Below are 21,030 nucleotides of genomic sequence, written 5' to 3' on the forward strand. Positions count from 1 at the left end.
ATCTTTTCCTTTTCTTTCCCTAGTTGTAATCCCATTAAACAAATATAACTATGAAGTCCCATGTAAATTGCCTATACTTTTATTTCTACAAAAATCTCTTGAAATAGCAGGTACAAAAAAGGAAGAATACCTACAGATTTGTGGGCTCTTGAGACTTTCAAAGGGGTGACATTTGTACGAGCTGCCTGAGAAGTATATTTAGAATACATTAAGTAAAAATGCATCTGATTAGTACCCCAGGAGTACCAAGATAATGATGAAGTGAGAACTGAACAGTCATGCTTCTGTGTTAACAAGTTGGTTGCCATTTTTTTACCTTGATCATTCATTCATGCCCTTCAGGACAAATAGCCTTATTTGATGTATTTAAATTTAGTTGAGGGTCATGGTAACCTTTGCAAGAACATTTTCTGCCCCCAGTACCTATGCAATGTACTATTGAACCTTCTATCTTGACCATTTTCCTGATATTGGCATATGGGGAGGTTCAGTTTGTCATTCTTCTGTGAGGCTGTGGGTGTAATAATAGGCTAGAACTTGCTCTTCATCAGTGACTCACAAGGAAGCTTCTGGCTGCTATACTGGGAATAAGCAACATCTGGAATTTTTGTTGAATGATTACTTTGCTTTGTACCTAGTAGATTGACTGCAATATTTACCTCTAGACCATTAAGGTATGTATGAGTAATAAGACATGATTTGGGAGTTATTCTCTCAGATGTTACCAATCAATACAACATGTTGTATGACTGTAGGAACCAAAGATGAAAAGTAATGAGACTAAAAATGAATGGTTATAGGATGAATTTTTGCCATCCTTTTACTCCCCCAAAATAAGTTTTCCTCTTTTCTGGGAGAAAATAAACTACAGCATTATATGTGAATAAATACATGTTTACATATAATTTGTATATAAGATGCAGTCTTAACTAATAATGAAGACAATTCCAGAAAAGACATTATGTGAATTTCCAAATAAGTCATTTTACCCTCACAAAACCAAAATGAAACTTTAATTCACTCTAATCATTTGCCAAGCACAATTTGATGGCTGCAGAAATATTGAGTGTGGTACTTAACTATCTGTCCTACAAAAGTCTCTCTTCTCTCAATATTAAACAAATCAATATAGAAATAGACACCAAGAATCAGAATTCTGATCTTTCCCATATCATGCATTTGTGACTGTGGAGTTTAAAACAGGTTGGGGCAGTGTAATAGGAAGCTTATAATAGCAAGCATTATGGATTATTATGAAGAATAACTTTAAGATGATTAAAACTGTAAAATTTCTAAATTTTAATCCTCAACTCTACATTGATCAATTTAATAAATATATGTGTATATATATATATATATTTCTAGCAGAGTAATTTATTCTGTTTATTTATTTGAAAAGGTTACTTCTTTAAGAGCTTAAAATAAATATTCTGAAGCTGAATTTGGAATTATATTTACATGAGCCTTAGCAGTATCTAACACTTTAGAGATAAATTCCTTAATAATGCAAAAGGCATAACTTGCTTTTTATGCTACATTATCTTCCTATTTGCTGAGGTTATGACTGTATGCATTTTTCATGAGAAATATTACTTACATTTAATGATATATACCTCAGGTACACCAAGCTTACATAAAATCTATGCATCAAAAAATAAGGAACACAGAGTGTTAACACGTAGGAAGAAAACCTTCTCTCAATTCTGGTGAGCAAAATAATACTGTCATTGTTTCACAGAGAGGATAACTGATTATGATCTTGTGTGGGAGTATAGCTAGGCAGTGGGTGGCAGTTTCTCTGCATACTTACTTTGCTGAAAAGGGAAAAGTTCTTTAAAAAACTTAAAACATGATCTGCTTTTTAACTAACTCAGTGACTTGGAAGTGTATTGCATGGTTTAGAAAAGAATTTAATGGAAAATGATAGAGAAAATGACTAGGAAAAGAAGAATTTTTCAGTTTTTAGGACATCGAATGGAAAATGATTCTCTACTTCTGGTTATTTTATTAGCAATGGCTGACCTCTTAAGAATGATGATTTTGTTCAACTGAAGAGAAATAGGTACATAACTCATCAACAGATAATGAAACTATTTAGAAATATTTAATCTAGTGCAATAATTCAATACTTATTCTCTATTCAGCATGATTATAGATACAAAACCCCAAAATGAAATAGTTTTTCCCCTCAAATAGCTTACATTCTACTGAATGGGAGAGGGACAGTTAACACGTACTCAAAATACTAAAATATTCCAATACATCTGTGATATAATTAATTCCCTCTAATATTTAGGGTATCACACCATAGCTGACTGCATATATGTAAGAGAATAGACCAAGCAATTTCAATATCGAGAAAATCTTATGAAAATATGAAGATGAGGAAGGTCTGCTACAGGAAATATCAAAGTTGTGTCTTAAAAGAAATAAATGACATGCTGTGAGCTTCATTAGGTATACACTGGAATTTGGAATTAAGTTCAACATTTTAAAATAATTTTAGTTTACTTTTTACTTAATCATCATATGTGGTATGGTAAGTATAACACTGACTAAAAAACAAATGTCTATTACACATGTGTCATTAAATATGTTCATTAACTTCAAAACTGTTCAGATCTAGAATTCATGAAGAACTCAACACTAATGACTGCTCTTACTGAAGGGAAATTGCACACAAGTGAGTCTCCTGATTCTCATGGCAATCATTGTGTGGCCAATTTAACTGTTTGGTATGTTATGAGTCCTTTTGGCAAGGAATAAGCGGCTTGATAACCACTTAGATTTGAGTTTCATGAGATAAAAGAGAGAAAGCAGCTGTCTGCTGACATGGAGGACCACTGATGCACAAGCATGGAGGGTGGCTGGGTACAAAAAAACAGCTGGAATGGAAGATGTGTAAGAGAAATAACATGGGATAACACTACAGAGACAGGTGGGAGATAAATTATCAAATACCTTAAAAGATGAACTGAAGATTCTATATTTCATCCTAAAAGAAATAGTAATCTATGGAAGATGAGCATATATGTCCACATGTGTGTGAGTCTATGTGTATGTGTGTGTGCAGGAAAGAACAATCAAGATCCATATTCCAGCAATTGTTTGGGGTGGATTGAGGAAAGGAAAGACAAAAAATCCTAAAACAAAATTACTCAAAGAGGAAACAATACATATTAAGATTTTGCAAAAAAGTTCAAGGAGTGATGCTCAGAGTACTAAAATGTAGCTAGTTGAAGTTTTGGAAGAAAAATATTTTATCATAAAATGGAAGAGTTGTCAATAATGACTACACAATGTAAAGGGAAAGATTTCTAACTTGGAGCCAAACTGAATAATTAAAAAACTAGCAATAGTTCCAGAGAACACATAGTGAAATGTCTTCCTTTTGAACAGAAGTTATTACTAAGGCAGAATGTGGTATGTCCACTATCAGGTGATGTCCCTGTGAAGGGTGTTTTTGCTTAACTGGTTTTGTTTTTGTTTTTGTTTTTGGTTACAAAATCAAGTTTATTTTCAGGGAAGGGAACCGAGTTTTTTCCAAAGATAAGCTTGAGATGGTCCCATAATTTCATTGGTATAAGAAATTTCCTCTATCAATACTAATGGAAGTTAGCAGCACCTTCCTTCAATTTAAAGTCTTAGACCCTTACTGGAGACACTTAAACTTAAGGGACTTTCCCAGGAGTACACGGTCAGTATGTATCAAAGGAGGCAGAACTTAAAGCCAGGGCTTCCTGGCCATCCCTATATACTAGTCAAGATTGTATTGCTAAATATTATAGAAAAGAAATAAAATTAATTTTTCAGTAGAGTGTAAACATGTTTTTCAGAAATAATTCCAGAATGCCTCTAGTTTTAATTCAATAGAATTTCTAAGTTCAAATTATGTTGTATTGAGACATCTCTGAATAGTAAATGTGTGCCTCTCTTTATATAGCATTATTGTGTATGCAAAAAGTTTTCTTTAAGCTAAATTTATTCATAATAATCCTATCTTCCTATTAAATTTCCTTGTAAAAACTGTAGTTCAGGAAAAATTGGCCTGTCATAAAAATACTTAAGAATGCAACAAATCTTTTGAACTCACTGCAAACATTTTATAGACTATTCATAATAAATGAGGAATATCATATAGTAGTTAGAGAATTTGTTTTGAAACTAAAGAGACCTAGATTTCAACCCTGTCTCTGACCTACAATGGATGTATGACTCCTGGTCAAGTCTCTTAGTCCTTCTGTATAATGGGCAATTCTATGAGACTCTTAGTTGTAGACGAAGTGCCCTCTTCTGTTAGTAAAGGGAGTTTCTATCTCTGGGAACTATCTATGTCAATGAAACAATATAACTAGTCGCTATTAATAATACTGTTTTAAATATACCAGAAATGTCATTACCGAGTATGAGAGTTATTTTAATTTCGGCATTTCAACTTAAAGCTCAAATTAAAATAAAAATTATCATTGAAATACAATGTCATGGATTAAAGTCATCATGCTCCTATTACTCTCCCTATATTTGAAAATAGGAATCCATAGGGACAGCTAGGTAGAACACTGGATAGTGCCAGATCTGGAGTCAGAAAGTCCAGAGTTCAAATCTAGCCTCAAACTCTTCTAGATGTGTGACCCTGAGTAAATCACTTAATCCCCATTGTTTAGGCCTTATCACTTTTCTCTTAGAATTGGCACTAAGACGGAAAAAGGTAAAGTTTTTTAAAAATAGGTACCATAAAACCCTTTAGTTATTCAAACCATATTTCTTAGCATTTAGCTTTAGATATATCTTCCTTCATATCCACCTGCTCTCACCATCTGGTTTGGTACATTTAATCTCCTATGGCAACATAACTAAGTCATATAGGTAGGATGTTGGTGTAAAAAAGGTAACTAGTCTCCAAATGAAAACTTGAAGGATTCTTCAAGGACCTGAAGTACTTGGACATTTCATTCCTTCATTCAACAAGCTATTATTAAGTGTCAACTTTGTGCCAGACAATTCAGCAGCATTTTTCAATTAATGTAGGTTCCCAACCCTTCAGATAGATTTAGGTTACACACAGTCATCCTCATAAAAGGCTATTAACATATATTCCATTCAATTCAATAAACATAGATTAAGTGCTTCTTTTCTGCCAGGCACTATGCTAAGCACAATATATGCTTTGTTAATATAGTAATAACCCTCTGTTTACTTGGCAAATCACAGAGTCACAGAGTCAGGATGGACCCAAAGAGCCAATTAGTCCAACAAGTACCTGAACAAGAGTCTTTGCTACAGGATACCCCACAAGTGGCCATGTAAATTTTACTTAAAGACCTCCATGAGAACAAATCTGTCATGGCAGCTTACTCCACTTTTGGACTACTCTAATTTTTAAGAAGTTTTTCCTCACATTAAACCTGATTACAACTCCCACCACCCATTACTCTTAATTCTGCTTCCTCCATGAAAGCCAAGAAAGGAAATATAATCCCTCTTTTCCATGACAATCACAAATAATTGAGAACGACTTAATTAGTCCCATCCTGAGGCTTCTCTGCTCAAGATAAAACATCCTCCCTCGCCCACTTCCTTCATCTGATCCCCATATGGCTAGATTGTGAAGTCCTGCACTATCCTGACTGTCCTTCTAGAGATATTCTCGAACTTACCCATCCCTTTCCAAAAAGTGATACCCAAAACTGCATATATATCTTAAATGGAGTTTGACCACAACATACACTTGTCACTAGCAAAATTTTTAAGTATAAATGGTTACACAGAATCTTTTCCTACATTTTTTGAGTTTGTTTTTTAAGATTCTCTCTAATTGAAATAACATGAACTATCAAAAAATTCTTAAGTGATGCAGGATTTTTTAACTTAATATTTATTTCTTTTCCTTCAGGACTGCACAGTATATGAAACAGAGAATAAAATTCTTCATGTGGTGAGTATACTTATTCATTAAATAATATTTCATTTTTATTACAAAATAACTAGGTCTAAGACTGCAGATCCTATAAGTAATGTCACCCAAAAAATCTATCAACAAAATCAGTAAATTTTATTCCTTACAATGTAACCTAACAAAGATTAATACATATTTTATGATGATACACTATGACCTAAAGAAATGCTTCTTCATTCTTACCTATATTCACTATAAATGTTCTCTTTTTTCCATTTCATCCACCAGCCCTCTCCAAATTTGTAATTTTTTACTTATAAAATGTATATTACAAAGACCTAATATAAATTAAATGTCAAATTAAAAACAAAAACAGGAGGCTAAGATGCCCAATTTAGACATGAACTAAAGTTTCCTCTGGGTTGCTAAGTGTTGCAGTGTCAACCAAGGTTAGTAAGTATGCCAGAGTGCCACCATGAAGTCACGAAGGCTCATCTTCATGGATTCAAATTTAGCCTCAGAAACTTACTAGCTGTATGACCCTGGGTAAGTCACTTAACCCTATTTCCCTCAGTTTCCTCATCTATAAAATGATGTGGAGAAGGAAATGGCACACCACTCCAGTATCTTTTCCAAGAAAGTCCCAAAATGTGATCAAGAACAGTAGGTCATGATGGAAAAATCACTGAAAAAAATTTCTTCTATAAGGTAACATGAATAGTTGTTTGTCAAATATAACAAAAGATAAAAAAGGTGCTGGATAATTCCTGAGGATTTTTTTCACTTCAAGAGCTGGAAATACATAGCAATGAAAAATCTATCAGCCAAATTCTCTTACTTAGTTCTAATAACATAAATTCTTCTTTTTGGGAGATGATGGGTGAGGCTTTTTTCTTAAATTGTCTATGTAAAGATAGGGTTTTTTTTAATTTTAAGTGCTTTCCATGTCTATTTCCTTGAGAAGACAAATGAATTAATGTGTTTCTGAGCAGCATATTTTCCATCTAACTAGATAGCAGTCATTTTTTGTCTTCTTTTGTTTGTTAGCCTTATTTTTAAGAGACTGTAACAGCATTTCTACCTTTCTTTACTAAGGTAGTTGCAACCATTGGGTATGGTACTTAGTAGACCCAATAAAGCCACAAATGTGCAAAAGTACACCACATGTAGAGATATCATCATCTCCATAACTAAAGGAATATTAATTCCCACATGAGATTTCAATCTTTTTTGTTTTTTTCAATGAGGTTTTGTTTTTCAAATGAGATGCATAAAAACCTTGTACAATCTCACATTTATTGTCTTATTTGATAGATATTAAAATAATTGAAGTAGGTTCTTGAAGGACAGTAGGGGAGAGAAAGGGTTCTAATTTGAGTACTTGCTTCAACATTGATTTTCTCTATAGGAAAAAAATGGTAGCTTATCACTTACATTGTTTCTAAATTCTCCCATCTAGAAGATAGAATCAATAATAGTTCTTATCACCCACAGAACCAAGATCAAGTTGTGAAACCTCCCCAAGATCCTAGAAACTTACTAGGTCATGTAACTCGATCTGGAAGGGACCATAAATTATCTAGTCTAAACCCTTCATTTTGTAGTTAAGTAAATAGAAGTGACATGTACAAGGTCACCCAAGACATATGGCTAGTATGATACTTGATACTGTCTTCTTTAAAAAAAAAAAAAACCTTTTGTGTATCCTTGGAATTTAAAACAGTGGCTTTACTAAGAGGGGCTTAAAAATAAATTTTGAATCACTAGTGTAAAAGATATACTACTCCCTTCCCCATAGTGATTAATAGAAAACTTTATAAATTCATGGTTTATCCAATGTAACCAAAATTAGAAGGGAAGCAACAAATTAGGAAAAGTCTTTATAACAAAAACTTCTGACAAAGGTTTAATTTCTCAAATTTATAAGGAGCTAAGTCAATTGTACAAAAAATCAAGCTATTCCCCAATTTATAGATGTGCAAGGGACATGAATAGTCAATTTTCAGATAAAGAAATCAAAAATATCAATAATCACATGAAAAAGTGTTCTAAAATTCATAGTATATAAAGTGATGTCATTACTATTACTCAAAATTATACCATCAAGAATAATGATAAATGGAAGTCCTTTATAACTTTTTAAACTTGGCTTCATAATTTCATCAGGGTAGGAATCTCCTAGTATATTCTCTGTAACTTACAGTTTTACAGAGTTTCCCAGAGCCTTTAGAAATTTCTCCGTAGCGTTGAGAGAAGGCCATACAACCAGGATGCATCAAAAACTGGGCTTTCACCCAGATTTTCCTAATGACCAGACCAGACCAGCTCTTTATCTAATAGATCATGCTTCCTCTCATCATCTATTTTTTATAAAATATCAAGCATTTTAAAATTAGATCTTCTATGAAATTTGATGACACAAAGTAACATTTTGTAAAATAAAGTTAAAAGTAAAGGAAAATTTGTTCATAAAGTAAAAGTAAAGTAAAATTTGATTCAAAAATCTTTTTTTTTCATCTTTTTAAGATTAGGGGAAAATATATCCTTTGTAGTTAAGGTTAGTTTGCTCCTTACGAGGTAGTTTGACTATCAAAAAAAAAAAAACAAAGAATGAAAGTGGGTAACTGATGTATATGGGGATTGATTTAGAATTGGCCAGGGGCAGCTAGGTAGCAGAGTGGATAGAGGACCTGGGTTCAAATCTGGTCTCTGACACTTCCTAGCTATGTGACCCTACACAATTGCTTGGTCTTTAATGCTCTTCCTCCTTGGAACCAATACTTAGTGTCAGTTCTATAACAGAAGGTAAGGATTTTTTTTTTAATTTAGAAGTGGTCAGTTTTAAATCTTATAATATAAATTTACCAGCATCAGCAAGACTAAGAAAATGCAATACTTAATTATTTAAAGCATCTTAGTATGAGTTAAGGACAGGTAGGTAGCACAGTGGATAGAGTGCCAACCTGACAGAAATCTCATCTTCCTGAGTTCAAATCTAATCTCAGACATTTCCTAAATTTGTGATATCGGGCAAGTAACTTAACTTTGTTTGCTTCGGTTTCCTAATCTAAAAAATAAGCTAAAGAATAAAATGGCAAACCACTCCAGGATCTTTGCCAAGAAAACCCCAAATGAGGTCACAAAGAATTGGGCATGACAGAAAATGACTGAACAACAAAATGTTAGTTAATCTTAGTAAGTTCAGTTAATAACTTCATTGTCCATGAATGATAATGCAATAGTCAATTCTAATGCAACTTGCTTGTTCTAGTTTTTAAAGGCTATTTAATGAGGCAAAACAATATTAAAATGGCTCTCATTTTCACAGCACAAATCATTTACAAGACCTAAGAGAATTTCTCTTTACTGCGTTACGCTTTTAATTGCAGTTTTGACCCTCTACCCACGCACTTGGGCTTCACTGGAGAAATAGAGCAATATATTTATTCAGCAAATCACTTCATTCTCAAAGCATACAGATTTCTGCTTAAACAAACATTGAAAAAAATGATGTGTTTTGTTTCTACTGCTCAATAAAGATTCTGAATTGAGGACCGGGAGAAATAGATAAAGCTCTATCCCTCGTCAATACAAAATAAAGAGTCATTCATATATCTCTTCTGGTGATATTAATAATAGAATCTGGCAAGATACTATTTCATTTATGAAATGCCAGGAAGTTCCAACTCCTCGATAATACTTAACTTCACTCACTCTAGTCATAAAAACTTTCATATGATGAGAATATCTGAGGTAGGTTAATAAATGCAAAAACCAGATATTTAAATGTGAACAAAAGAAGCATAAAAATGTCACGAAAATTAAATCTTTGGGACCACAGAACCAAGAACCATGGGGCATTTTTTTCTAAAGGAAATTTTTATTCCAGTACAGGTTTTTTAGAATAAACAATTTATTGTCATGTGGCAGAATTGGAAGAATCTTTTTCATATAAGTATTCTTTGCACACTTAAACAGAAGAAATATGGCAAAAGTCTTACTTTTGTGGAGTTGATATTATCCTTTTGAAGAGCAACCAAGGCCTATTTTTATTTTAAATAGTAGAGGAAATGCTGAATAATGGTTTACAATATGTGAGACAGATATGATTTCACACAACTTACATGAATTGATGAATTAAAACTGAAACCAGATGGAACATGTTTGCACAATTCATATTTTCCATTCTCTCCTTGTGTTTTTATTTCCTACAAGTATATTGTTTAAGTGATTGTTCTTTGAAAAAATACTGTGAACAGAGTTTTGCATCCTCCCTTCAGTATTTTAATTTTTTTTAAAACCTTACCTTCCAACTTAGGATCAATACTGCGTATTGGTTCTAAGGCAGAAGATCAATAAGGACTAGGCAATGGGGGTTAAGTGACTTGCCCAGGGTCACATAGCTAGTAAGTGCCTGTGCCCTTTCCTATCTAGGTCTGGCTCTCAATCCATTAAGCCACCTAGCTGCTGCCTTAATTATTTTAATTATATCAATCCTGATAATGATAACCTTTGTCTTTTTTTTTTAATTTAAGCCAGAAAACAAAGAAGACTAGAATTGTTGAACTGAATTAGTGTGAAACACTGAATAGCTTTGAACAGTTAATTCTTGAATATGATCAGTAGAATATTATGAACTAAGAAGCAATGTTACTATTTTTTCACCTCCACAGCTCAGTTGCACTACATTGATTGCTGTACTAACTTTTATTTTTGGATGGAAAAAATAACAATTAGGATATGTTTTTTAGAATTAAAATGAACCTTAGAGGTGGTCTAGGTCAGTGATATCAAACTCAAATAGAAACAGGGGCCATTAGTCTATACATAAGACAGCTAGGTAGTACAGTGGATAGAGTGCCAGACCTAAAGACAGAAAGATTCATCTTCTGGAATTTAAAGCTGACCTCAGACATTTACTAGTTGTGTGTGACTCTAAACAGGATACCTCAGTTTCCTCATCTTTAAAATGATCCAGAGAAGAAAATGATAAACTATGCTAGGCTCTTTCCCAAGAAGTCCCCAAAATGAGGTCACAAAGTCATACACAACTGAAAAACAGTTAAATAACAATCTGTACATAAAAGATCATGTGGGCTGCATTTTGATTTAGTTTTAAATTTTAATGTTTCTATGTTTTATCATAATTTGATTTATTTTGTTAAGTATTTTCCAATTATATTTTAATTTGGTTAGGGTTTCACTCTGGAGTGTTGTGGCCTATATTATTGACTCCTTTGATGTAGGCTAATCCCTATCCAAAGCATAAATCCTGTGCTCAACATCTCTGACATGTGTTCTTACAACCTCCACTTCCCCAGTCTCCACTGAGATAGAAAACTGTCTCCTTAGACAATCTACTCCCCTTTTAGATGGCACTAATTGTTAGTTTCTCTTTATACTGTACAGGAATCTACTTCTGCAACTTGTATCTTTTTGCAACTAGTTCTATAATTTGAGAGACAAGGAGAGTAAAAAATACAATCCGCTCTGTAACTCTATACCAGCCATTTTAATATAATATTTTTTCAGAATTACATAGAATAACAATTTTAACTTTCATTTTCTAAAATGTTGAGTTCAAAATTCTCTCCCTTCCTCTCTGTTCTCCTCCTGCCTTGAGATGGTAAGCAAATTGATATAGGTTATACATAAATGTGTAGTTGTACAAAGCATATTTCCATATTGGTCATGTTGTGGAAGAATACTCACAAAACAAAATAGATAAAAATGAAGACAATAAAGTGAAAAATAGTATGCTTTGATCAGCTTTCAGACTACATCAGTTCTTTCTCTGGAGGGAGATAGCACTTTTCTTCATGAATCCTTTGGAATTATCTTAGATAATAGTATTGCTAAGAATTGCTAAGTCATTCATAGTTGTTCATTGCATACTACTAGCTGTTAATGTGTACAATGTTCTCTCTTTATATTATCACCAATAATTCTTAATTTTTTGTGCCATGTACCCCACTGACAGTAAGGTAAAGCCTATATATCCCTACTCAGAATAATGCTTTCAAATGTAATAAACAAAATACATGCCATTTATAAAGAAAACATTATATTGAAATACAATTATCCAAATATTTTTAATCATGAATGGCAAATTAAGAACTCATGCTCTTAACTAAGGAAGTTTGTCAATATTTTCAAATGTTGACCAATTCTGGATACAAGATTCCAAATATGGTCTAAGAAGACTATCTTTTGCCTCATTTTTTGGAGAGTGCATTACTACAATGATATGGATATACCTTCCCCGATGCAGATTTTGAACCCTTTCTGCCTTACTAGACTGGTTTCATGAATTATGGATATGTTGTGTTTATATTATTTTTTATTTTAATTTTTCACTTAGGCCAAACTTTCTATTGAAGAACTTCACCATACCAGAAAAGGATAATATTTAGAAGACAGGAATACATTTCATTAGGGAGCCTGTATTTGAAGCCTTAATATCTTGATAGGACTGAACAAAACTTTCATTCTATTGACATAGCTCTCCAGAACCCAAGTGGTATCTCCTCTCCATGATGAGAAGTCAGAGGTTGTCTTTAGATGATAGTGCATACTATTGAATGTATATAATTTCACAAAAAATGTCTGCCAGGATCTTGGAGAAAATCCTACAAATATAAGAGGGATTCATGCCTGTCACAAATCTCTAGTTGTTCCTATTTGAGGTCAACATTGTACTAATTCTAATGAACTCCAAAATACTATAATACTTCTTCACTGAAATCCATTATCATCCAAAAGAGATTGCTTTAAGCCATCCACACCGGAAAGAAAAAAATTATGAAAATGGTCATTGCCTGGATCATGGACATACCACTGCATTAATCAATTAGGATATATGAATTTTAGAAATGTATCATGTAAGAACGATGAGCTGGGTTGGTCCAGAATTAAATAAGATTGGACTGGCTCATCTCTGATGATCTACTTGATTCCATGAAACCTTCCTGCCTTAATACTAGTGGTTTCATTGTGATGCAAATATGTGTATGGGTGTGAATTTTGGGAAACTATGATCTTAAAATAATAATCAGATTTTGTAATTATTCTAAAAGGGAATGGGAAAATTCAGCAGATTGGTAATGATGAATTTCATGTGGGCCATGTAATGGTTATAGCAAAGAATGTCAGGTAGCCTGAATGCTGTCCTAGTAGTCATATATGTGAAATTTCTTAGGGAAAAAAAGCCTCTGACATATATGAGATGGGTAATTTGTGGAAAATTTATGAGAGGGCATGAATATGAATCACATAAACTGAGAAGATTTTGATCGATGACAATCCACACCATGGAAGGAATACCCTTACAGGTGAAAGCCCATGAAAGATTAAAGTGAATTAAATGTAAGAAATGCCGTAAAAGACTTTATTAAGAATATATGTCAGCCATGTGACAAGAATAAAAGCTATGAGATAAACAATCCAAGTGATGCATTGGTATCAGTCTAATCAGTCACTAAACAAACATTTATCAAGCACCTGGGCTGTGCCAAGCACTCTGCTACAGTTTTTGCATTATAAGAAAAGGCTGCTTTGAAATGGCAGATTGAAGAGGCATTATTTAATTTCAAATGAGAGACACAAAATCTTACGCTTGAAAAAGATGTCCACAGATATGTAGTTTATTTTTTGGTTGTTTCTAGAAAGAAAAAGCAACACTTTTTCTTAAGGAAACTTGGGACAAAATAGAAGTAAGTTATATTGAGCAAGTCATTTAGTATCTCTATGCTCAGTGAGCTGAAAAATGAGGATTTCAGGAGTAGATGATCTCTGAGGTTCTTTCCAACTCCTGGTCTTTAAATCTAATATTAATTAGGAAGAAAGTTTTAATCTAAAAAGTCTGAGTAAAATCTTATTTTATAAAGAAATGTACTTCTATTACTTTCAAATACTGATAAGACAAACTGCTGATTAAATGTTCCCAAGTTAAAATCCTGATTTAGCTCAGAGACTCAATTGTAGGCTAAATTGAATTTCATTTCTAAGCTACTTTAGCCAGACACCAAGATGACTAGACATTTTAGGCCTCATTATCACCTGAAGCTATATCAGTCCCAAAGCTTTGAATTTTAAAATTATACTCCCAACTGGCAACCTGCTGTCCTTCTTTTGCTTCCTCACACCCAATGAACCTACTCTTTATTCTTTGTTTTTATGACTCCTGATTGCTCAGCCTCTCCACATTCTGTCAATCTTTCTGCTCCATTTTTAGATCTGTAATGTATATCACTTATTACTGTATCTGGACTGAACATTAATTAAATTAATAACTGTCACCCTGGAGTCCCTTAACTTTACCATCCCTATGCTAGAAATCATATCCTGGGATAAGCTCAAGAATCCATTTTTATCTTGACCTAAAAAAAAAACAAATTCATGTATTTGCAGACTTTAATCAAATCACACTTGAGTATTCTTTTGTCAAAACTAAACAATCCTAATAGCTTAAATTGTTCTCATCATTTGATATTTTCTTCTGAAATATCTTTGTTACTCTTTCTTGAACTATTATTTCCACAGCCTTTTGTGGCTTAAGTTGGTCCTGACACACTAAAGAGAATATGACTAAAGCAGATTATAGAGGAAAAAATATTATCAAGGCCTGGTAAATCATGATATTTTCTCTAAGACCCAAAGGCACATTGCTGTTTGTTTCAAAATAGCAACACATATTAACTCATATTCTGCTCACAATTACAAACAATTGGCCTGCAAGAACTCTTAGATTAACTATGCCCCCTTCAAATTCTAAATCTATCAGTATCACCAGTAATATGAAAGTAAAAGTTTACTGGGCCAAGCTGAACTTTTTTTTTTTAATTTAAAAGAGGTGAATGTCACAGTATTTAACACTTAAACCTCCATGTGCATCATTCACTATCACTTTTATTTTTGTCTTTAAAATGAAATGTTTAATTAGCCATTCAAAATTTAATCTCAACCCATAGGTTTTCATCTCAGCTCAGGTCTGAGAAGCTACAACATTTCTCACATTCGGAATAAACAAGATAAAGAAAGATAATCAATTAGAATTGTTTTTTAAGCAAAATTCCTATTATCTGTTAACAATAACACCAATTAACACCATTTAATGAATTTGAAATTCTTAGGACAAATGATCACAAAGTGACATCGAAATTGTTCCAAAACAGTCATCTTCTATTTCTGATCAATTTCTTAGTTACCTTGGAAATCCCTTTCTTACAATTAATGTTATTTGGCCAAAGATCCTCAGTCATTCTTCATGTGAATGTCATCTGTCCAGGTTCCAGGATTCTTCACTTACATTCCTCATTCTATTTAAATATTGGTATATTAACCTAATAGGATCAAGAGATTACTTTCAACCACAAGGAACCTCTAGTTCTAACTTATTTTAGAATTGCTTCACTTCTCACCCCAAAGCCCCTTCAAAATGCCTCTATCTCTTTCCAGGCATTCTTCAGTGGAAATGCCCCATCTCAGCTATGGAATGGAACTAAATCAATAAACAAACATTTATTAAGCACCCACCCTGTGCAAAGCACTGGGCTAAATGCTAGGAATACAAAGTCTCAGAGCACAAGACATTGCCCTCAAAGGGCTTAGGTTCTATAGAAGAAAACTCTATATACATATATACTGTATCTATGTATGTATGAATGTACAGTCATCCCTCACTATGTCACAGTTCACTTATTGTGGCTTCACTATATTGCGGGTTTTTAAAAAAAAATCTACCTAATTCTGTATCACGGAGTTTTTACTATATCTTGGGATTTTGCAGATGAATACTATACCGTAACAATGGAAATGTAGTACACTACTACAGTTTGTGCAAGTTTGCCCACATGAGATTGTACACGGCATGCTATTGGCTGATGGAATGAAAGGCAACCAACCACAGCTCTGTGTTCTATATCCTGGGTGCTGATTGGCTCAGTGTTTATAAGCCTGTGGAAAAGATTTATAGGAGAGTGCAAAGGGTTTATAAATCCTTAAAATGTTTGTAAATAACAAAATAAACATAACACCACTACTTCGCAGATTTTCACCTATGGAGGAGGGGTTTCTGGAACATAACTCCTATGATAGGTATGGGATCATTGTACATATGTATGTGTACATATAGCTAAAATCTATAAAAAATAAATGCGAAATAATCTAGTCAGAGGATAGGAAGAGGGAGATATTAATAGCCTGAAAGATGGCATCTGAGCTGAATTTTAAAGGACCTAGGGATTCTAAGAGACAGAAATAAGGAAGAAATACTCTCCTAGCTTGAGTGGAATTCTGAGCTGTTCTCTTAAGAGGCTCTGCTATAATTTTTTAACTCTTATCTTCTGTCCTAGAATTGATACTAAATATCAGTTCCAAGGCAGAAGAGCAACAAAGGATAGACAATTGAGAAAATGATTTTCAATGGGTCACAAAGCTAAGAAAATTTGAATCCAGATGTGAACCCAAGACCTCCTGTCTCCAGGTCTGAGCCACCTAGCTGTCCCTGACTCTACCATAATTATTCTGTTTGTTACCTATCACCTAAAAAGTACAATATTTTCTGTTATGACTTAGAAGTTTTCAAACTGAATAAAATTCACCAAAACAATATTTCTTTAAATTGATGATGCTTTGCTAAAATTAATTTCCATATTATTTCTTTTCTTTTTCATTGCAAAACATTTAATCCATGAATAAATCATTATATTTATTGTTAATATTTTCATTATTATTATTATTTGTTAAGCTCGTTTGTAACTTATCTTAGGTAGGGTAGATAAGGAAGTCATAGAAGTGGAGCTAATTTATGAGCTGGAAATTGCCATTGATGGATGCTAAAGTGGAAAGGAAGATTGTGTCAAGGACTGTACTTGTTGATCCAGAAGGAGAGTGAACTGGAGGTTAGCAACAACTTAGATTGAATGATATAATTAAATGACATGAACTTCAAAGTAATAGAAGTAACAGAGAGAAATAGTTTAGAAATGTTGGTGGTTAAGGGGAGCATGCTGATTCCTCCTCCTTGTCCTCTTTGTTGAGTAGTATGGGCAACAGGAGTAGCCAGTACTGAAAGGAGTGGCAGAGATGTGTTGTCTTGGGAAGAAATCTAATAAGCACTGTGAAAAAATGAAAAGGGTACAAAAAAGAATTCTAGTAAAAATTCAATTAACAATTAGGAGGGGAGATTTTTTGGGGGGTGGCAAAAAGCCAGGAAATAAAATATAATCATATAATCCTGCTAATTATAGAATAGCTGAAGAAATCATATGAATTTAAGGAGTGCTATTACATAGTAAAAGAAAGCAGATAGAAGGGATTTAGAGAAGATTTATTTATTTAGGAAGATATTTTGAACTGATGCAAAATGAAGTTAGTAGAACCAAGAAAACACTATATATAATGACTACAATAACATAAAAGAAAATATTAAGGTCAGCAAATTCAAATTAATTTCAATGACTCAGTTTAGTCTTTAGAGAAGAGATGATAGAACAAGATTTAGCTTGGTAGTGAAGCTGGAATAAACAATTGCATTTTCTGTCAATAATTTTTTTCATCAATTAATTTTGTATGTCAAGTGTTGCCACAAAAAACAGAGTTAATGTTCTAAAGGGCAAAGTGGAATAGGAGAGAAGCAGAAATGATAGGAACTGGAGAGGGGTAGGACTAACCTAAATAAGGGTGGGAGTAAAGGAAGGTATGAGGTTAAAGTTTTCTTCTAGGTAAAATGTATTTCTGAATCAGATGAATTAAAGGAATTAGGAATTTGCTAGTAGGCATAAGACCAGGAAACTACCAATAGGAAGAACTGAAAATTTCCCCTAAGTACCAATTATAATATTGTTATAAAAGTGACTCTGCTTTCAGAAGTCCTTTCTTCCACATAGAACTCCTTTATTTCGCTTAGTTGTCTAGATGCACTAGGTGGCATAAATAATATGTTGATCCTTAAGGCAGGAGCACCTCGATTCAAATCTAGCCTCAGACATTTACTAGATTTGGTAAGTCTCACATCATACTGGCTCAGAGGATACTAAATCTTCATAGCCTATATTATGCAGTTGTACATACTTTAGACATTTATTATTATTATTATCTATGTTTATCCTTATACAAAAATTCCTAGTAATTGTCCTGTTCAAAGGGAACAAGATAGAGATTATTGAACATCGTAGTAAAATTGGCATTGGTTTTTGAGGTCAATAAATTTATTTTGCAAGGGTTATAAAGAAATATTAGAGAGGAAGTTCTTAGAAGACAGCATTTTGACTGCCTTCTAACCAGAGAAAATAACTAGCTAAACAGTTGAGTTTATTTAGTAAAACTGCCATAGTCCTCTTTAATGCTACCCTATATTATACAACAATATAATGTACAGTCAATACTCCCTGAATAACTTTGTACATAAACAATTTGACTTTGAAAGATGGATTTATGATATTTGCTATCTTTTTTGATGCTTCTGTTTTTTTCTTGAAAAAAATCAACTTGGTAAGCAGTTATTTGATATGTTTTATCATTTATTTTAGATATTTATCCTAATCTTTCTTTTCGCTTCCAGTGTAAAACTCTCTCTGGAGTCTGTGATCACATTATCTCCCTTTCATCTGATCCCTTGGTTTCACAGTCTGCTCACCTGGAAGTGATCCAGCTAGCAAACATCAAGCCAAGTGAAGGGCTGGTAAGAAGTACGCAATTGTTAGAAAAACGAATCCTCCTTAAGCAGTTTGGTAATTTATAAGAGGAATAGAACAACAATAGTGTAGCTAACAATAGTTTAATGTGACAGTCTCAGAAGATGATGATTGACCTAGTGATTTTTTGATTTCCCCAGTTTGCCAATCAGTCAGGCCAGGCACTGTGCTAAGTGCTGGGGAAATGTTTGGTATAAAAAAAAGTTTGGAAAAAATTGGCCATTTCACATTGTTCTCACATCAGAAAAGATCTCTGGATTTGGGCAAATGGAAGCTTATATGTAAGTACAAAAATAGTATTAATCCATATGAGTATGTTTGTTTTATTTTTAACTAGTCTATTCTACTCCATGAAGATAAACAAAATTAAACCAGCATCCTTTAATACCCAAACCACTTTCTGGACTGATAATTATATGCGGATTCCCAAGGCAACTAACACTCAGCCATCTACTTCAATAGCTACCTGAAAAAGAATATCTACTCTAACTGAAACAATGAGGATAACTAGTCTCTGCATGAGAAGAGAGAAAACCACTTCCTCCCAAGACAGCCTATTCTATTTTAAATAGCTCTAACTTAAAGAAGAATATCCTTAAATCAAGCCTAAATTTCCTCCGTAAAACTAACAGAACACTGAGATTCTCCTTATTCTGGTCTCATTGTCTCTTAGGTTGATCCCCCACCCCATCAATTGAACTGACAGGAACCTTCGTTTATTTCTCTTGGTTCTTCTCTCTAATGCCAAAAAGACCAAGTTAATCAATCTTTCATCACATATTTAAAGACCTCTATCCTGTCTCCTGAGTCTTCTCTTCTCCAAATGAAACATCTTCAGTTCCCTAGCATAGACAGACTTGTTATTAAAAAGTTTCTTTTAGCAGCTCTCTAATATCATCAGAATGTTCTTTTTTATTACAGTTGTAGGGTTTTAAAGGTCTAGAATCACAAAATAATTATATTTAATGTGAGAGTTGATTGATCTTGACTTAATGTCTTTGTCAAATGATAGCATATTTTGACTGGATTAAGATTTGTAAACTAGATTTGAACAAGTTCTGGAAAAATCTCTCACTATAGTAGGAAGTTTGTCTAGATGGGTTCAGGGATTTGGTCATGCTTTGACAAATGTATATAAAAGCAACAGGTTAATTTGGAATCATAACTTAGTGGGGGGAAATATTTAATTTGGAGTACAGGAGCAGGAATTGAGCTGGAAAAAATCAGTAACACTGAGGCTACAGACAAAGAGAAAAAGAAACAGTAGAATTTACTGTGACAGAGAATGGAGGGATTGAGGAAGGTCATCAGTCCTTACAGGCACCTTGCCACCGAACCCTCAGGCTCAAGCCACAGTTATATTCATATCTTCAAGGACTGAGAATAGTTTCAAGAAAAAAAATATCTCTCTCCCAGCTTTCTCCTCTTGGTACCTATTTATTAATAGACACTGGAATATACTCTGCTAACGTTTTTTACCTAAATGTTTCCAGTAACCTGGATTTTTCCTCAACCCCAAAGAAGTCACAGTTTAGCTAGTGATGAATACAAATTTAAATTAAGACAGAGAACTGAACCTCTACCTTAATGTTAGGAATTTTACCAACTGGGGTCTCTGAACAACTGTGATTGTATTCCTAACTTTTCAATTAATATAAACCCTCAAGAAATAGGAAATATGCAGACTTAAGAAGCCATTATATTATCCCAAAGCTTAAAATAGTCTGTAGCATTTTCAGTAGTGTAGCACAAAGGACAGAGTTCAAAGAACCTGAGTTCAAGGTTTTCTTTTGTCACTTGTTGACTCAGTGGCCCTAGGCAAGTCACTTAATCTCTCAGTTGCCTCAGGTGATTCAAAGTAGGTAGAACAGATTATTAAAGACATTTCTTAGAGAAGGTCTAGGCAGCTAGTTGATACAGTGGATAGTGTGCTGGATCTGGAGTTAGGAAGACATCTTCCTGAATTCAGATAGCTTCAGACACTTACTAGCAATGTGATCCTGGGCAAGTCACTTAACTGCCTCAGTTTCCTAATCTGCAAAAAAAGCTGAAGAAAGAAATAGCAAGCCACTCCCATATCTTTGCCAAGAAAACCCCAAATGGAGTCATGAAAACTGAAAATGACTGAAATAACTATAACTAACAAAATAGAAGGGACTGACCTTCATTGATAAGAGAGGAGCTCTCATCTGGAACTCCTAATCAGATGAAATCACAGGTCAAGGGGAGTTAAAACTATCTTTCGTTTTAGAGATTTGAAAATATGTATTTGTTATTATTTGCTTTTTTCAGAATAACTAAATACATAACTTTTATTGAAAAATTGTTCCTTTTCTGTCAGTTTTTAAGTATTCTTGAAGATTCTTTATTATTTATAAGTGACTAGAAGTATAATCAGTTTATTTATGTAGGAATCATATGGCATTTCTTTAAGAAGAA

General features: G+C 33.4%; 1 protein-coding gene across 1 annotated transcript in view; it reads left to right on the forward strand.

Moving 5' to 3' along the window:
* The window catches only part of CNKSR2 (connector enhancer of kinase suppressor of Ras 2), a 338,457-nt gene that overhangs the window by 163,158 nt on the left and 154,269 nt on the right, over nt 1-21,030 (forward strand). The window contains exons 6-7 of the mRNA XM_044669208.1: nt 5,894-5,935; nt 18,459-18,578. Coding sequence (XP_044525143.1) covers nt 5,894-5,935; nt 18,459-18,578 — 162 coding nt within the window. The remainder of the gene's footprint in view (nt 1-5,893; nt 5,936-18,458; nt 18,579-21,030) is intronic.

Source organism: Gracilinanus agilis, chromosome 3 (genome assembly GCF_016433145.1).
Source record: "Gracilinanus agilis isolate LMUSP501 chromosome 3, AgileGrace, whole genome shotgun sequence".
In the NCBI taxonomy this organism is placed as follows: Eukaryota; Metazoa; Chordata; class Mammalia; order Didelphimorphia; family Didelphidae; genus Gracilinanus; species Gracilinanus agilis.